The sequence below is a fragment of the Plutella xylostella genome, chromosome 28, assembly GCF_932276165.1.
Source record: "Plutella xylostella chromosome 28, ilPluXylo3.1, whole genome shotgun sequence".
NCBI classification, from domain to species: Eukaryota; Metazoa; Arthropoda; class Insecta; order Lepidoptera; family Plutellidae; genus Plutella; species Plutella xylostella.
In genome coordinates, this window is record NC_064008.1 from 2,853,171 (window position 1) to 2,870,651 (window position 17,481).

A 17,481-nucleotide genomic window follows, 5' to 3' on the forward strand; every position below is an offset into this window, starting at 1 on the left:
TTAGGGTGTTACAAATAATTTTAATCTCCAAATAGGTAGGCCTCCCCTTACTTTTAGTAGGTATATTTTTTTAATACATATAATCATCTTATTTAATTACTCCCATCAAGTACCTATTCATTTTTATTATTTATAAATGCAATTTACTCATAAATTAAAATAACAAACACCGTAACATACAAAGAATCCATTTATTGTGTCAAAAAAACCTTGTGAACAATTCCTCATGTGTACTTACTTAATATTTTTATATTCTGTCAGCCAAAACATGGAAAGGCACACTATAACACCACAAGCCTTACACGTATAGGTAACAAAAAAAGCTATAACATTTAAAAATACCAGGGTCTTATACTTTGCTCATACGGTACAAAAATATTCGGAAAAGTTCTCAACAAGAAATACCATAAATGCTTCTGTCCATCTCTCAATTCATTTATTTAATATTAACGGGGTAAAAACGACTAAACAGTTTAAAAACTAAAATCAGAAAACATTCTTAAATGTTACTAACATTCCTTGAGCAATGCCGAAACTAATCTAGAAATAATCGAAGTTAATATTGTTCAAATAGAGATCTTAAGAACAGGAAAGACAAGTTATAAACATCACTTTAGGCAAGACCTACTACAGAAACCTCAGAATGGAAATAGAAAGACTTATAAAACGATTACAGTTTGTATTTTTGTAAAATTCATTTTTAACAAATAGGTACTTAGGCAAACGCTTGCGCGGCATTAGACCGGAAACATCAGTCAATTTTCGCAGTAGTCAATTACATGATCTTATACTATCACCCCACTTGGCTATTCGTATTTTCCAAAACTTCTATTGGCTATATTTGTCAAATAAGCACTTCATAGGCAAATTCGGCAATAAGTTTGGCCACACAGCAGTTTTGGCAAATACGCAAATTGCCAAGTGGGGTACCAGCATTATACATTACTTAACTTGAGGCAAGTGCGAAGCGACAAGCTAGTGCAACATAATTGTAAGTCTTTTGTACTTTAACCTTTCCCTGGTTGTATGATTTTACATTTTTTTAAATGGTTTACTTGTTCTTGACGACGTCATTGACAACCTTCGTGGCTGAAACAATAAGAAATACATTATTAGGAATGATATATTGAACATTCGATAATTATTAAGCAAGAGTTAAACTTAGATTTGTTAATAACATATACTTAAACAAGATGGTGTGTCACCAGTGTCACATACAAAAGCAAAGCAAACAACAAATTGCACCAAAAAATAAAATCACAAACAAATCTCCAAATCGAACTAAATCAAAATCAGAGCTCATAGGTTAAAGTGGGGTGTTATTTGTGAAGACGTTTCTGTTGCACGAACACTCCATCTAGTTCGTATTAAAATATCGTAAATTTTACCATTACTCTAATTTTAAAGCGAGAGTTAGTGCCAATTTTGACATAGTGGGTTAGAGTATAACCAGGGATTATTGCTTGAGTTTTGACACATCTGTCAAGAATTGAATATGGAGATGATGACGTATAATTGATCAACCTTTCCCAGGTTACGATCTAACCAACTGTGGAGAAATTGGAGCTTAGCGTTCCACCCGGCTAGGTTCATATCATAGACCTCGGTTCACTAATCCGTGCAAGTTTAGTGTAAGCTTTGATCATTTACGTTATTTATTTAATTATTCAGTGACCGGTAGAGGCCATTACAAAAGGCCTTAGTGAACGAATATCTTCACATAATATTACCACGACCATGGCATGTATACTAATTGTAACAGCATTGTTATAATTAACACTTTAAGTAACTAGGTATTTGATGCGTTGGTCAGCTCAGCAGTTTATTTAAATACAATATTTAAACCGACCGAATGGCGTAGTGGTTAGTGACCCTGACTACTGAGCCGATGGTCCCGGGTTCGATTCCCGGCTGGGGCAGATATTTGTTTAAACACAGATATTTGTTCTCGGGTCTTGGATGTGCCCGTAAAATGGCAATAGGCCCGCCCCCTATTACATTGGGACTAACATAACACTCTGGCGAAAAGTGGGTGCAGCAATGCACCTCTGCCTACCCCGCAAGGGAGTACATTAGTACAAGGCGTGAGTGCGTGTTTTTTTTTTTTTTTATTATTTAAACCATTGCAGTTTTGAGTCTGACAAGGTACAAAATGTATTTTATGAGTCCATTAATGAAGCTGGCAGCACTTATTGCATTTTGCCATATTTTCTGATTAGTTACATAATACCTACCTACATGAAGCATTATTTGTAAACACACAACATCAGAAGAAAATTTTATGGAAGTGAAAAGTACTTTCTCTTAAACCACAAAATATAAGCCCATTTTCATTAAGTTATGCACATTAATTTCTGATTTAAGAATATCACCCAATCAATACAGCTTAGGTACAAAACTGAATATGCATATTATGACTGATAAGTAACAATAACAAACTACATATTTTTTTGCTTTATAGAATAAACATGAAGTTCTTAAATCAGAAACAGAGCATAAAGCGTGACGTAACTTACCGAAAGGCATAAACTATGAAGATACGTGCAGCACTACTCTTGCTTACCTAAAATATTGAGAAGGGGCCATATTGTAATGTTTACTATTCTTATGTTAATGAATTATTAACCACCGTATTCATAGAACAACTGTCTGTTTCCAAGAGACTTCTCTGTGGTGGTGACAAACAGAAGTGCTAGACTAGGGGTTGTCGCCGTTTAAAGGCGAATGCCAGATTAGAATCAGTCGACGACTGCTTAGGTGTCTAAAGCACACCTAAGAGACTATCAAAAGTCAACGTGTACCTACTAGGATTTTTGACTGAAAAATATAACTCGATTTATGAAGTTCGTAATATTTATATCCAACCCTTTATATTATAATATATAAAGTTTATAAGTTCTATGAATACCAGGGTCAATATAAAATGATGGAACGAGCTTAAAAAAGGTAGATACTGCAATAACTAGGATATAATATAGGGTGTCTGTAACCTAAACATTTACTGCCTCTTTCACAATGTTTGGATAACGGTTGGCTATCTTTGGGATAGTCATGCTGACAATGTCTAAAATTAAATTATGTTTTATAACTTTTATCAAACAGATTACTTTTATTCACACACTTTGAAACAGGCTCTGATGCGGTATTTATCAAATATTTGATTTAGGTATAACTGATCGTTGTATGTTAGTCATGTAGATGCCTATCCAGTACCTAAGTTGTAATAGTTTTCACAATATTAAAAAATATGTGTATTCCATAATATGCATCGCATGATAGGAAATGTATGTAGGTCTTTTTCTATCGTGTAAATGCACTAAGCTAACTTCCTCCAGTGTTTTGCTACTCTTATTGCGAGGTCATTGGCCTTCATCAGGTCTCCTTGACTGCACTTTGGGGCATTAGGGCACTCTATGTATGTAGGTGATATTTGAAAACAATACCTACGTTAACCTTTACTTTTGGTTAGGCACATTATTTTAGTCAGATAAAATAATTACAGAGATAATTAAGTCCCCATGTAATCCACTCTTGAGTACAAAAAAAGGGGATTAAACCGCCACCAGGACATACACACACATTCAAGCTATATATAGGTATCTGTATACAATAAATATGGCTAATGATGGTTTAAAATAACACAAAACTGAGTGGACGTTATTCACAGGAAAAATTTAAACAAATAAACTTCCCAATGAATTCACTAGGGACAGCAACAGAATAACAATAATATAAACAAAGGTGTGAGTACCTTGTACTAATGTACTCCCTTGCGGGGTAGGCAGAGGTGCATAGCAACAGAAATAGAGAAAAAAAAGCTTTCTAGCTTTTAGCAGATGACATACTACGAAAATAAAAGAGTTATCACATTCAAGCAGTGAGAAAACAGCAAACCTTAAGGCATTAGTCCACTACCGCCCGCTAGTTAAAGTGGATAAATAGATAGCGCTTCTTCAGCTAGACTAAACTTGTCAAACCCTCAAGAATTTTCTGTTAGTATAAAAACTATTTTTTGTCAATTATGGCATTAGTCCACATTTCGATGTAAGCATCTTTTTGGGCTGTGTATGTCTGTACTCAAATTTAACACAATGATTGGTCGACTACGCCATCTATTGACTATAATACTAAACTCAACTGACAGTTGTCAACGGCTCATTTGCATTGAGTAATGAATCGATTTTCGCTCAGTAACTTGACGGAGGCAGTGGACATACGGCCTTACAAAAACAAAAATTGTAATCTGCATAAATTCGGAACATACATACAAAGGGGTCTAGTCTTTGTGTAGATTCTCGAGCTTTTTGTTGACAAGCTGGATGCCCTTGTCGAGGGTTTTGTCTACGGCTCTCGTAATGTCCTTCACCAGACCTTTAACGGGATCTAGAAGATTCCAAGCACATGGAGAAATTAATGGCATGAATTTTATACAGTTTGGAATAGTGTGGGATTTGTGGGAAATGTATAGAAGTACAAATAGAAAAGGCGAAGAAGTATAAACATGTTAGTACACAATAGAGTAAAAATAACAAACTGTGTTCTACGTATACTGTAGGTTGTTAGTAGTGAAAATGCTAGGCTTACATCTAGGAGTGAAATGGCATTTGTGAGGGCATCAAATTTAGCACTGTTCATTTTACGATACGATGTACCTATCTCATTTTACATATTGCAAATTTAAATTTTGAACAGTGCTAAAATAAATCTATAATTGTTTCTAGTGTATAGTCAAGAGTGGATTAATGAGCTCAGACAACTATTATTCATTCAACTCAACTAAAATTCCGTTGCCTACACCTATAACTAATTACTATTCATTTAGCGTACTAGTTGGCATTCATATAATATTGGCAAATCTAAGATTTTTCTAATCACTGGCCCGATGCCAGTATTTTAATTAAACATATCACTATTGTACTATATCGTACTAACTATACTTTCGTTCACTTGACAACAAGACACGTGGGAATAAATCATACCTACTCTATTCTTACTTTCATGACATAGCAAAGGTGCCACGGAAAATATGAATTTTGTTGCAAAAAGCCAGTGAAAAGAGCTTGTGTTGTGAAAATTAAAATTTATTTAACATTCGAAGTTCAATTTAGAGAAAAGCGTTTGTACAAAACAAAAAATCTATTGAATACATAAGAAAAACATGCAAAACTCTATGGAAAATTACAATAAACATTCATTTATAGTTTGAGGAAAACTTCTACATAATATAACATTTAGCGATGCTACCACAAATAGACGCCATTAAAAATACATATTTAATGAACCGTTCATTATTGTAGGTTCATTATTTCAGTATTTGTTCTTTCAATATCCATTCCAGTGTAGCGATCTTCACTGGAAAGGAGCAATGTTTTCACATTGAATACAGGGTGTTTAAAAAATGTTATAGGAAGCTAAAAGGGACTGACTGAACTTGACATTCTAATAAATTTTTACCTACAATAAAATCATCCAATTCATGAAACACTTTCATAGAAAAAAGTGACACAAAGTTGAACCGTCTTTGAGCTTACTATACCAATTTTGCAACACCATGTATTTGCGAAACTGGAATGGCTGTTTTAGCAGAGATCATTACCTATTATAAAATTTAAAGAATAAGAAATGTAGCTCTGTTTAAAGGTATGAGTGCCTACAACAGTCAGTATAATACTGTCATCATTCGTGCTCCAAATCATACAGTCCGGGCCAGACAAACCTGACCCCTCTCCGACACCACTATCACCCAGGGGTCAGCTTCCTCTGCCCGGACTATACCGTACAGTTCTACTCACCCGAGTTGGCCATGCGGTCGATGCTGCCGTGGTGCTTCTGGTAGTAGGGCCGGATCACACGGTTGTAGATGATCAGCGAGCCGTTGAAGTCGGTTGGGATGTAGCACCAGATGATGAACATGCACTGGAAACGGCAAAGGTGATTGTAATATTTTGAAGTCAATATACAGGGAGTGGGAGTGGAAGAGTGTGGCAAAGGACTGTAAACAAGGACGAAGACTACCCAGGAGGGGTCTTGCTTGCCAAAAGGAACGAAAGATGCCATGCAATTGTACCTTTAGTAAAACAAAGGAGGGTCACTGCTGCGCGAGACACGACTCTATCTCGTTGCATTAAACACGATTCAACTCCCGTTTTTTCGTTTTTCTTAGAAACCCTACAGAAGCGCTCCCAAACTTAGTTTTTCGTTACCTACAGTGACCACCCACACAGTGATAAAGTTCAAATAAAATATAATGAGTTTTTCAATTGCATTCATTGAGATTTACACTCTTTAAAAACAATACATAGGCACTGCGTGACGATGACGTCATCATGAGTCAGAGCGAGCGTTGCGTGTGTGGCCTTGACACTGGTGACACGGTATCTAATGTATAGATACACAGACCTATGTATACATAGAGCAACGGGGCTAGGGTGTACCCTCAATGTATACTTGTATAGTTAACATAAAAAGTGGATGTTGTGTAAAGTTGTCATAACCAGCTGCATCATTACACTCAATATATTTTGCTGACTGTATATAATAATGTAATTAATTAATTATGATAATATATAATATATGCCTTTAATAAAATATAATATTTAAAAAAATATAAAACAAAATCTATAAATTATAGTAAGCCTAGATTTTCAGTGAGTCTATTCTATTTATTCTGAACTTTGGGTGAACATTGGGTGGTCCATTTCTATGCAGTCAGCCAGTCACCGAGGGGCTGGTCCAAACCCTCGGCACTCCTTGTTACTACCTAACACTTGTCAATTACTAAACGTGTTCGAAAAACCAGCCAAAAATGAAAAAAAAGGTACTTTGACCGATTTAGAGAACTTTGCACTGTTTCTGTGAAATGTATTTTGTACTCAGGTGTGTTTTATAAAATGTAAATAATATGGTTATGGCTATTTTAAGATAATATTCTTGTTGAAATGAAGTGGGAGGATCTCGCAGCCGCTGCCCAAGATCGAGACAGATGGAGAAATCTACTCAAGGCCCTTTGTCCCTGCTGAGGGACGTCAGGATGGATGGATGTATGTATGTATGTATGTATTCTTGTTGAAACATAAATTTTATTTAATGAAAAGAATAGGTTTTCTTTACAATTTATAGTTAATGATACTAATTAAGTAAGTAGGTACTTGGCATTTTTTAAAGTTATTGTTAGGTAGTAAGGATAATGAAGGAAGGTAAATTACATTTAATGATAAGATTATCTGAAATGTAGGTACCTATAAGACCTTTATTTTTGTGTTAATTATAAGGTTTACCTTTTTACTAAACCATGTCCATTCTATTTAGAATACCTATATTAATAATGGAAATTTACACACAATATCAATACATAGCTAAGCCACCAGTCATTAAATTCTCTTTGATACGCTTAAAGTGCATACAGTTTGAAAAATGAAAAAAATGAAAAAATGTTTATTTAACCAAAAAATTTACACAGGTTATCTTAATAAATATTATGAATATAAAACAGTTATAAATTATTTGGACCAGATTAAAAAAAAACTATGGTAGCTAGGGTTCTCACACTAGGCTAAGCCTGTGCCGTGAGTAACCAGTAGGCAGACTGTAACATTTGAGAACAGGTGGCTTGTTGTCAACATTTTGAGTAAGATTAGGGTGAAAGTAGTATATTTGGTTAGCATTTAAGATACAAATCATACGGTACAAAAAGAATAGTAATTAAAAAACAAACTTAAATAACTAAGTAAAATAAAATTTAAACATAACATAAAATCCGTCAATGGTTAACAAAAACAATGTAATTTTATATAATAGTATAAAATACCTATACGTATGTAGATCCTATGAAATAGGTAGAATATAAAGTTCTTTGTAAAATAGTGTAGTGTTGAAATAGATACTAAGTAGAAAAATGAAAATATACATAAATATCAGTATATACATATAATATTAATATTAATAAATAAGTTGAAAATGTACAAATACAATAATATATTCTTATGTAAGTAACTATTTAGGGATGCATAGAATGTTTTCTGTTTCTTCGTAATCTAGAGTAAGTAGCCAGTTAAAAATAGTTATTTTTGCTTCTTTCTTATTGAGGTCTTTCAGGTTGCACTGTTTATATATTTTGTTATATATATAGGGATGTAGGAAAGGTGCGAATCTTTGAGCGAAGACTGTTCTAGCGGTGATAGGAACTAATCTAAATACTCTTTGGCTTGTCATCTGGCTGTAGGTTGGCAAGTTCATAATTTGTTGGTGTTGGGAAAGTGATACTTGGAAGATAAATAGTTTTCTGATAGTTAGGACATTGATTTCTTTGTAAAGGGCTGTGGTAGGGTATCGAAAAGGTTTCTTAAGCATTACTTTTAAAATTGATCTTTGCGCTCTTTCTAACGCAATCATGTTAGTTTTATGTGAACCTCCCCAGCATCTAATGCAATATGAGAGTATTGATTGGCATAAACTGGTATATACTAGCTGCAAGGTATCTTTAGTCGCCGAATTCCTAAGTAAGCGCATGATGTTTATAAGTCTGCGTCCTCTGCCAGAGAGACTTTGAATGTGTTTTTGAAATGAAAGTCTGTCATCAATCATGATTCCTAAATATTTAATGGATTCAGCTTTATCTATGGTTGGACAAGAACAAGAGGTTGAGAGAGGTGAGACGTGATCACAGTTATGAATATGGATTGGGATGTTAAGGTCAAGTTGAGAAGCAGCAGTTTTATGAAAGCAAAGATATTTGGTTTTGTCAGTGTTGAGGGTAAGCAAATTTTTAGAGAGCCATTTAGATATTTCGGATAATCCTGTTGAAGTTCGTGTTAAAGCAGACTTCCAAGAAACACCGTTAAATATGATTGCAGTATCGTCTGCATAGCAAATGATGTCGGCCTCAACATTTGAAGGAAGAGCTGTCGAAATATCATTGAGATAGACTAGAAAGAGTGTAGGACCCAGTATACTGCCCTGTGGTACTCCGTATTTAATTTCCATGGGATTGCTGACAACTTCACCAATTTTCGTGACTTGTTCTCTGTCAGATAAATAGCTCGAAAACCAGTCTAAGGCCACGCCTCTGATACCAACATTCTGAAGTTTTTGTAGAAGAATTTTACTAGAAACGGTATCAAAAGCTTTGGCCAAGTCAAGGAAGGCTCCTACGCAGCAGTTTCCTTTATCTAGATGTTGGGAGACAGAATTAATTAGGAGAGATACCGCATCTTCGGTTGATTTTCCATGACGGAAACCAAACTGAGTGTGAGAGAGAATATTGTGAGATTCCAAATATTTTACAAGTCTAAAGTTAACGATTTTTTCGAGTAGTTTTGATAGAACAGAGAGCAAAGAAATAGGCCTATAGTTAGAAGGGTTTTCTTTATTACCAGCTTTATGTATTGGTGTAACAGCTGCCATTTTCCAGATCTTTGGGAATATTCCAGTTGAAAGGCTGAGATTGCAGATGTGTGCAAAGGGTTTCAATATGTAAGGGGCTAAATGTTTTATTAATGTGTTTTTGTGACCGTCAAGACCTGGTGCACTGTCATTTTTAAGTTGTCTGATGTAGTCTAAGATTTCAGTTTCATCAGTAGGGAGCATGAAGAAGGAATGTGATGGTGTAATGTGTGATTTGGCTAAATTAGCTAGGTTAATTTCGGTTTCATTTTGTTTTTCAAGGATATCGTTTGCTAACTTAGCCCCTATAGTAGTGAAGTACTCATTACATTTATTAGCCGACTCTTTAGGGGTTGGGCAAGAGTTAAGTAGTTCGGTTGAAGAGGTGGCTTTGGATTTCGAGAAGTCACAAACTTCACGAATAGCATTCCAGAGTTTCTTTGTATCGTTCTTACCTTCTGATAATATTTTGTTTTCGTATTCTGTTTTAACTTTGTGTAAAATGTTAATGCAAAAATTCCGGTATCTATTATAAACGAGGCGCGTTTCAGTATCTTTCGGATACCGTCTACATTTAAGATGTAGTTTATCCCTATGCTTCATGCATCTTATTAAGCCAGGTGTGATCCAGGGTTTCATGGTGTGTTGTGATTTAGCCATTGTTATTTTTTGTGTGTGTTTAGTGATGGAATCGTTAAGTGTTGTTGTAAATATGTTGAGAGCCGCAGTTACATCTGTTTGTGATATCACTTCAGACCAATCAGTATTTTTAAGATCGGCTGCAACTTCAGAATAATTTACTTTACTTATTTGCCTTTGTTGTGGTTTGGTACGGGACAGGGTCTTAAGAGCTACTAAACAAAGATCATGATCTGTTACAGATGTTTTACAGACAATTCCTACAGTTTCGTATTTTGTTTTTAAACAAATATGATCAAGACATGACTTTTGTCTAGTAGGTAGTGTTATAGCCGGAACAAGGCCGTGCTCAGCAAGTGTACACAGGTATTCGTCTTTACGGTTGTCATCTGATTCTGCTAAAATATTTATGTTAATATCTCCCGCTATAACAATATTCGGTGTACTTTTGCATATATTTAGGATTCGTTCTAGATATTGAAGAAAATTATTAACATTAGTATTAGAAGGAGAGCGATACATTGCAATGACATCAATAAAATTTGAAATCTTAATTAACAGAACGTTAGCGTCTATAAATTCTGGTTCGGTGACTGTGGCACTAAGGGTGTTTTTAACATACACGATTACTCCACCGTTTTGGTTTGTATATTTAGTGGTGTGGTAGTGTTGGTAACCATGAAGAGATCTTATAACCGGATTTAAACCTAAACGGCATTCAGTAAGTATGATTATATCACAAGTGACATCCATTCGTTCTAATAGTATAATGAAATTATCAAAATTACAACTATGACTTCTAATATTGAAAGTAATAATTTTTAGATCGTAGCTTTTATCTATAGATTTTGAAAATAGTTCAGGGGAGTCTATTGCGTGACAGGGGATTGCTATAGTGTTATCAATATCTTCAGTGATATTATCTAAGATGGCCATTTGGTATAATTTTTTTCGCTGGGGTGAGTTTCTTTATAGGTGCTGTCACGCATTTTGATATAATTATTTTGGTTGGTTGAAGAAAAATTAATATTCTGACTGATTTTTGGTGTAGGGTAGTTACCAGATAAAATTGTAATAATGTTTAATATAATAGTTATAATATAATATGTAATAGAAGTTTTTCTTAAGAGGGTAGAGAGACGATATAAGTACTTATAAGATAAATATTTTAATAGCATAGAGTTAAAGATATTATTATTATGTATACATAATGTAGGATGGCACACAGAAAATATAGTTAGCAGTTTTACAAAGTAACAAAACTTAAAGTGCTTTGAGTCACAACTAGGTAAACACATGTTTAGCTTATGACTATGAGATCTAGTATTATCACTTATGTTAAACGACCTAAGTGGTCTTAGGATCACGAGGACGAGTAGAACCAAGAACTTGGTCAAGGTCATAAGTGTTTCGTATGAGTTTTGGGAACTTCTGGTCCTCTCTTCGGACATAAATGGACCCATTTTTGACCCAGCAGAATTTGAAACCGGACTGCTTTGATCTGTTTCGTGCTTCACGAAAAAGCTGCCTGTTTACTTTAGTGAGCCGCTCGTTGAAGTAAATTTTCCTGGCAGTACCTCCGAGGCCGATGTCGCCGGTGCTCAGGTTGCGGCGAACCTTTGAAGCGTGCAGGATCTCGTTGCGCTTGTTGTTGCGGAGCAGGCGCGCCACCACGGGGCGCGGCTCAGCGGCGGCGGCGCCGGCGTCGGGTTTGGACTTAGGGCCGACGCGGGTCACGTGGTCTATATCGCTCACGGTAAGCTCAACTCCGATTTTTTGGGCTGATACAAGGACAGTGTGTGTCAGGTTTTCGTTGTCGAACTCTGTAATACCGCATATCTCTATCTCGTTGCGTAGAGAGAATTGCTCTTGGGTATTGAGTTGCTCTTGTAGTAAGTCAATCGTGTCATGAAGGGTGGAGATTTCTGCGTTCTGGCTCTTTAGATTGTTAAGATTTTCATTCAGTTCTTGAGCGTTGCTTTCTAGCTTCTGGATTCGACTTTCCCACGTGTTGACTAAAGTTGTGAGTGCTGATAATTGATCAGATACGGTTTTTTTGAAATTGGCGAAGTTATCAGTTTGAGCATTGAATTTTTCCTCCATAAATTCTTTCAGACTGGCTAAATCGGCATTGGTAATTGTACTCAAATTCGAAGACGCCAGTTGTTTTGGTTTTACAGGAATGACAGGACTGTTTGTCTTATTTGAATCTTTGCACCCACAGCATTTCCATTTCTGTTTATTTATCGGACGGATTTTTTTAAAGTCTGCTTCCGTCAATCCATTACAGTAATAGTGGTAGGTTCCGTGGCAATTTGTGCATTTCAGAGATTCATCAGTCTTTACTGGTTTCATACAAGTGATACATTCCATGTTTAGCGATTACAGAAATGAAGTGCTCTCTAAATTACAAGTAGTGTCATCTATCGGCGAGACTTTGAACTATCGAAAGGTCGAATGTGCGCGTGAGAGTTGTCCCGATGGTCCGCTGCGAAAGTGGCGCTTATTCGGCGGCGAAAGTTGGCGTCCAATTTGAATTTTGTAACGTATTTTTAGTTATTTTCTTATTAGGTATTGTAGATGGTAATTATTGTTTTTATTTGAATTAGTTATTGTTGAAATCACACTAGAACTCGCAACTGGACAGTATTTCACCGTAATCTCTTAATAATAACAAAGTAAAGTTGTTGTTAGGCGGGAAAACTGTTTTCACTGTTTATTGTTCAAAGTACTTACAGAATTACTGTGATAACACTTTCACTGATTGCTTTGAATCTAATTACACTAGTTTACTTTACTTTGACACTATAGAATGGCTAATTTTAATATAATTGAATTTATAACACGGAGCGTTGTGAAACTACTTGTTTACGTAAAGACGCCACCTGGCGGAAAAAAACAAAATGCTATAAATATTGCATTGTAATCAAATAATCAGTAACTCTTGGGTTAGTAGGCTGTTTGACTTTTAATTTATCATTTACCTAAAGGTGAACAAGCTCAGTATCTTATTTATTGCAAAGGTCATGAATGCTATAAATATTGCATTGTAATCAAATAATCAGTAACTCTTGGGTTAGTAGGCTGTTTGACTTTTAATTTATCATTTACCTAAAGGTGAACAAGCTCAGTATCTTATTTATTGCAAAGGTCATACAAAATTATCTCCTTTCACCTGAAATTTACTAACAACTGATAAATGCACACAGCAACACAAAGTTTCATAAACAAACCTAAATAGTCATTTTTAAAGTAATAATTATGTAGTGAAGATTAACTGAAAGTTTATTGAAGATAAGTAAATATTTTTTAACAGACACTATGTCTCATGCCCGTTTTCACCAAGACATCCTAAACAGTCATTTTACTAAAAGTTTCTTAAGCTAAGAGACTTCTTAAATCCACTCCCTACATAAATTCATTTTCACCAAGCTAAGAGCTCCCTAGCAATCCGTCACCTAAATACTAGTGATGTTTTTTACCGATTCAATTTCATTCATTCATTTTGCTGTCAACATTGGCTGTTTGTCAATTGTCTATGCTTTTAAAAGTATAATATTTGTTGACATCGCCTTATTTATTACGTTTTTTTGTAAATAAGAAACCGAAAATTGTATTTTATCCTTCCAAAAGAGACGAAGTATAATTTAATAAAGTGCAGGAAGCAATGGTGGAAAATAGAAAACGCGGACAATTATTTTCTTGAATCTTGACTATTTTGAAGAAATCCACCTTCGCTTTGCTCTGTTCCGCTAGGAGACGGAACTTGAAAAAGAAGTGGCAGAGCGCAATATCATTAGCAACTGATTCATTGGTGGAACAGAGTGTTGATGAGTGTAATAAATTAATATGTTTTAATTTAGATTAAATAAATATTTTCACCCAAATCACAATGGTATTATTAATCCTGGAACTCAATATTTAAGTACCTAGTAAGGAGGAAAAGGACACTTTCTTTAGTTAATCTGAACCTTCGAAAAAAGTTCAAGTATCCAAGTTGTTACTCCATATTTTTTTTGGTAAAATGCTGTCTTTCGACATCTCTCACGTAATTACGTGGTCGAATACACGATCTGTGATTAATTTTATAGCCTCAATAGCATCAATATATCTAATTTTGAGTAGCTAGAAGTATATTTGCAAACAAAAAACTGTCACTTAACTTTAAGAGGCCGAAATTCCACCTCCTAAATTAAGGAAGTCCCTAACGGATTTAAGTGACAGTTCGTCAGTGGTGAAAACCATTCTACGCTTAGGAGATCCTTAAAATGAGTTAGAAGTTTCCTAAAATTTAGGATTTAGGATGGTGAAAACGGGCATCAGAGAGATAAATTATGCATTCAGTAAAGATAGCAGTGATATTACACATTTTATCTGATATTATTAATTGACTCATAATCAAACTGTAAAGATATTCTATTTGAGATAATATTCTACCCACAGTTGATAAAACTATACAATGATTTTCATTATACCATTACGTAGGAGTAGTCTTGACCCAGCCTTATGCAGGATGTCATTACTATTATCTGCTATGTAGGTATACTGATATTGTACATTAAATTGATACATTCATACATAATATCCAATCTACCTATCAGTGGTTGCACATTGATTACATTACCAATCTAGTATTTAATAGACTAGATATAACAGGTTGCTTACACCTATGCATTATTGAAATCAATCGACGCCACACGCGATTTTCCTTACAAAATCCTCAGTAATTTTCCACAACGAAAAAACACATTAGCAAGCAAGTAAATATGAACAAAACTCACCTTTATAAGCCAGTACAGAGGGAACCAGCCGACTATGAAGTCGGAGAAGTACTCCACCAGAGAGAAGCAGGCAAAGACCACCCAGTATGTGAGCCATTTCGTGTCGTCATCTTTCTGTGGTGACTCCAGGGCCCTCATGGACATGTAGGCCGGGTAGACGAATCCGATCGCATTGCAGATCAATTCAGCTCCGAAACCGAAGACTAAATATAACCCGGTGAACGCCACCAAACCTGCCAACAGCCGACAAGTCAGTCAGATAAAACACGTCTCGCTATGGATAAAAATAAACGTGCGGAAAGTTGGGCTTACCAGCGAAAAGGTACACTCGGTTCACGCCGGTTTTCGCCTCCGCCATGTCGAAATACTTGGTCCATGGCTTCGATTTGTCAAGGAGCTGACGCTCTATGGAGTCTTTGTATTCCTGGACTTTGGCACTCATTGTGTGAGGTGGAAATGGGCTGGTTTTGCGAAATGGAAACCGGCCGACACTCCGTGGCCACGACTCTATGACAAATGGCAGACATTTCTTTTTTTCGGTGCTGCCAGTATAAAATTAGTAAATTCTACCATAAAAATTAAAATCTACCATTTTTTATTTTAGACCGCTCAGAATAATGGTTTGATGCTTGGGACTTCGGGAACTTACACACTAACATCACGACCCATTACGTCCTCACTGCTGGGGCACGGGTCTCCTTCCAATGAAGGAAGGGTTTAGGCCTAGTCCACCACGCTGGCCAAGTGCGGGTTGGTGGACCCAGTGGCGGATTAAGAGCATCGGTGGCCCTAAGCACAAAACCTGTGTAGGCCCCTAATTTAGAACAATGAGGCGTTTGTTAAAAAAAAAAAAAGTTCCTTTTTGGAGAAATAGATGGCGTTGTCTGGGGTTGTACCAACATTCAAACCCTCAGAACACACTCAGATCACAATATGTTATTCTGTGAGGCTAACGAAATGTGAAAGTGACGTAGGTAGGTAGAATTGTAGTATTATTTTCTTGAATTTTGAATTTGAATTTTTTTTGAATTTCAAGTTTTCTCAGTTTCCTTGTGTTTCTCCTGTATTAATTGAGTTGTAGTTGAGCTATCTGCTCCTCCTCCCTTGATACTGTAGAGTTAGTGCACTTGAGATAGTGACTCTTTTGAGATAGTGACTCTTGTGAGATAGTGACTCTTGTGATAGTGACTGCTATACTGTCTTGGGATCTTATTTAGGATCATACAATAAATAAAAATAGAAAATCAGTTCTCGCACGCAGCACCCGTTCAAACGGCGCGCATAGAGAAAAGAACACTACGTGACGGCGCGGGTAGAACTATTCACAGAATACTTAGCACTATCCCAAGTCACATGCAGTCTGAGCCTCGGAAGGATGGCTCGCGCTACCACCCGACATTTAATCACAACTAGTGAGTTCTTATTCTGAGTTTAGTACTCTTTGCTCTCTATGTAATTTTTGACAGTTGGTACACTGCGTTTTCACGCCATCTATCGGCTTACCCAAAAGCTCAACTGACAGCTGTCAAGGAAAACGGCTCATTGGTGCCTTGACAAAGAGTGACAAAAAAAGTTCAATATCTAAAACGTCCTATAACTTTTCTATAAAAAGGATATAGGTAAAACACTTTAAAAAAATTGCTTGCCTTAAAGGCCTACGACACGCGCAAGTATCACCACCGTTACAACTGCGCAGGTACGCCGAGCTATCACACGGCACCTTAGAGTATACAACATGTTGTTTTTCGAACCCGACAAACTTTAAGGGGGGATTCTACGAGTAATTTCATCGAGAAAAAACCCCCATATGTGGCGTCAAATCTCAATATTCCAGAAATGGCGGCCATTTTAAAGTTTTAGATACTTACCCCCTTATTCATAGAGAAGTTACAATACGTTTTAACTTACAAACTGTTTTATCCCTCTCCGACAAAGAACAATTTATTTTTTGCCAGAGAGGGACAAAACAGTTTGTAAGTTAAAATGTATTGTAACTTCTCTATGAATAAGGGGGTTAGTTTTCATAAAAAATCATATCTCGAGATTTAAACGCCTTACGGCCATGAAATAAAATAATTTTATCCGAAAAAAGTCATCTCTATTCAATAAAAATATGCACAACTGCTAAAAAGTTAGATAAAATAAGTTACATCATATAATCATTTTATTTCATGGCCGTAAGGCGTTTAAATCTCGAGATATGATTTTTTATGAAAACTAACCCCCTTATTCATAGAGAAGTTACAATACATTTTAACTTACAAACTGTTTTGTCCCTCTCTTTAGATTTGACCCCACATATGGGGGTGTTTTCTCGATGAAATCATTCGTAGAATACACCCTAAAAGTTTGTCGGGTTCTAAAAACAACACATTGTATAGGTATGCACGGCACAGTTAAGTACGCGCAAGCCTCATTTTTGTCAAAATCATCTGCGTGGAAACTAGAAACAAGTTTCCTAATGAGGAACTATTTCTTCTACTGGTATATTTTCAATGTTTGCAAACAACTAGAATTTTTTCACTAGAAAAAGTCTAGTTGCCTGCTATTCCCAAAACTGTACAAGATCGAAGTGGACAAAAAAATTGCTGAAAAATTTAAAAAATCATTCACATGTTAAACTACTCAAAGGATTTAGAGAATACTCTAATGAATGGCAAAATTATTAAAATTTCAAACA

At 35.7% G+C, this 17,481-nt stretch overlaps 1 protein-coding gene and 1 long non-coding RNA gene across 7 annotated transcripts; both read right to left on the reverse strand.

Annotated features, from left to right (window-relative positions):
- Nucleotides 1-177: 177 nt before the first annotated feature.
- LOC119693511 (receptor expression-enhancing protein 5) lies at nt 178-15,329 on the reverse strand. 6 transcript variants are annotated; one of them, XR_005254113.2, is made up of 6 exons: nt 15,114-15,329; nt 14,802-15,034; nt 5,793-5,916; nt 4,269-4,383; nt 2,517-2,563; nt 178-1,089 (listed from the first exon to the last, which is right to left on the reverse strand). XR_005254113.2 is itself a non-coding variant. In XM_011556479.3 (5 exons), exons 1-4 carry the CDS (start codon nt 15,241-15,243, stop codon nt 2,550-2,552), a joined length of 501 nt encoding a protein of 166 aa, XP_011554781.1. In that variant the 5' UTR covers nt 15,244-15,329; the 3' UTR covers nt 178-1,089; nt 2,517-2,549. The 6 variants fall into 6 exon arrangements, 4 of the variants coding, with proteins under 4 accessions (XP_011554781.1, XP_011554779.1, XP_011554778.1 ...); XR_005254112.2 differs by having other exon boundaries at nt 4,265-4,383; XM_011556479.3 differs by lacking the exon at nt 4,269-4,383.
- A 1,104-nt stretch (nt 15,330-16,433) lies between these two features.
- On the reverse strand, nt 16,434-17,297 carry LOC125490946. Its single transcript, XR_007267988.1, has 2 exons — nt 17,196-17,297; nt 16,434-16,521 (listed from the first exon to the last, which is right to left on the reverse strand). It is a non-coding gene; the product is annotated as an uncharacterized LOC125490946 (long non-coding RNA).
- Between the last annotated feature and the right edge of the window lie 184 nt (nt 17,298-17,481).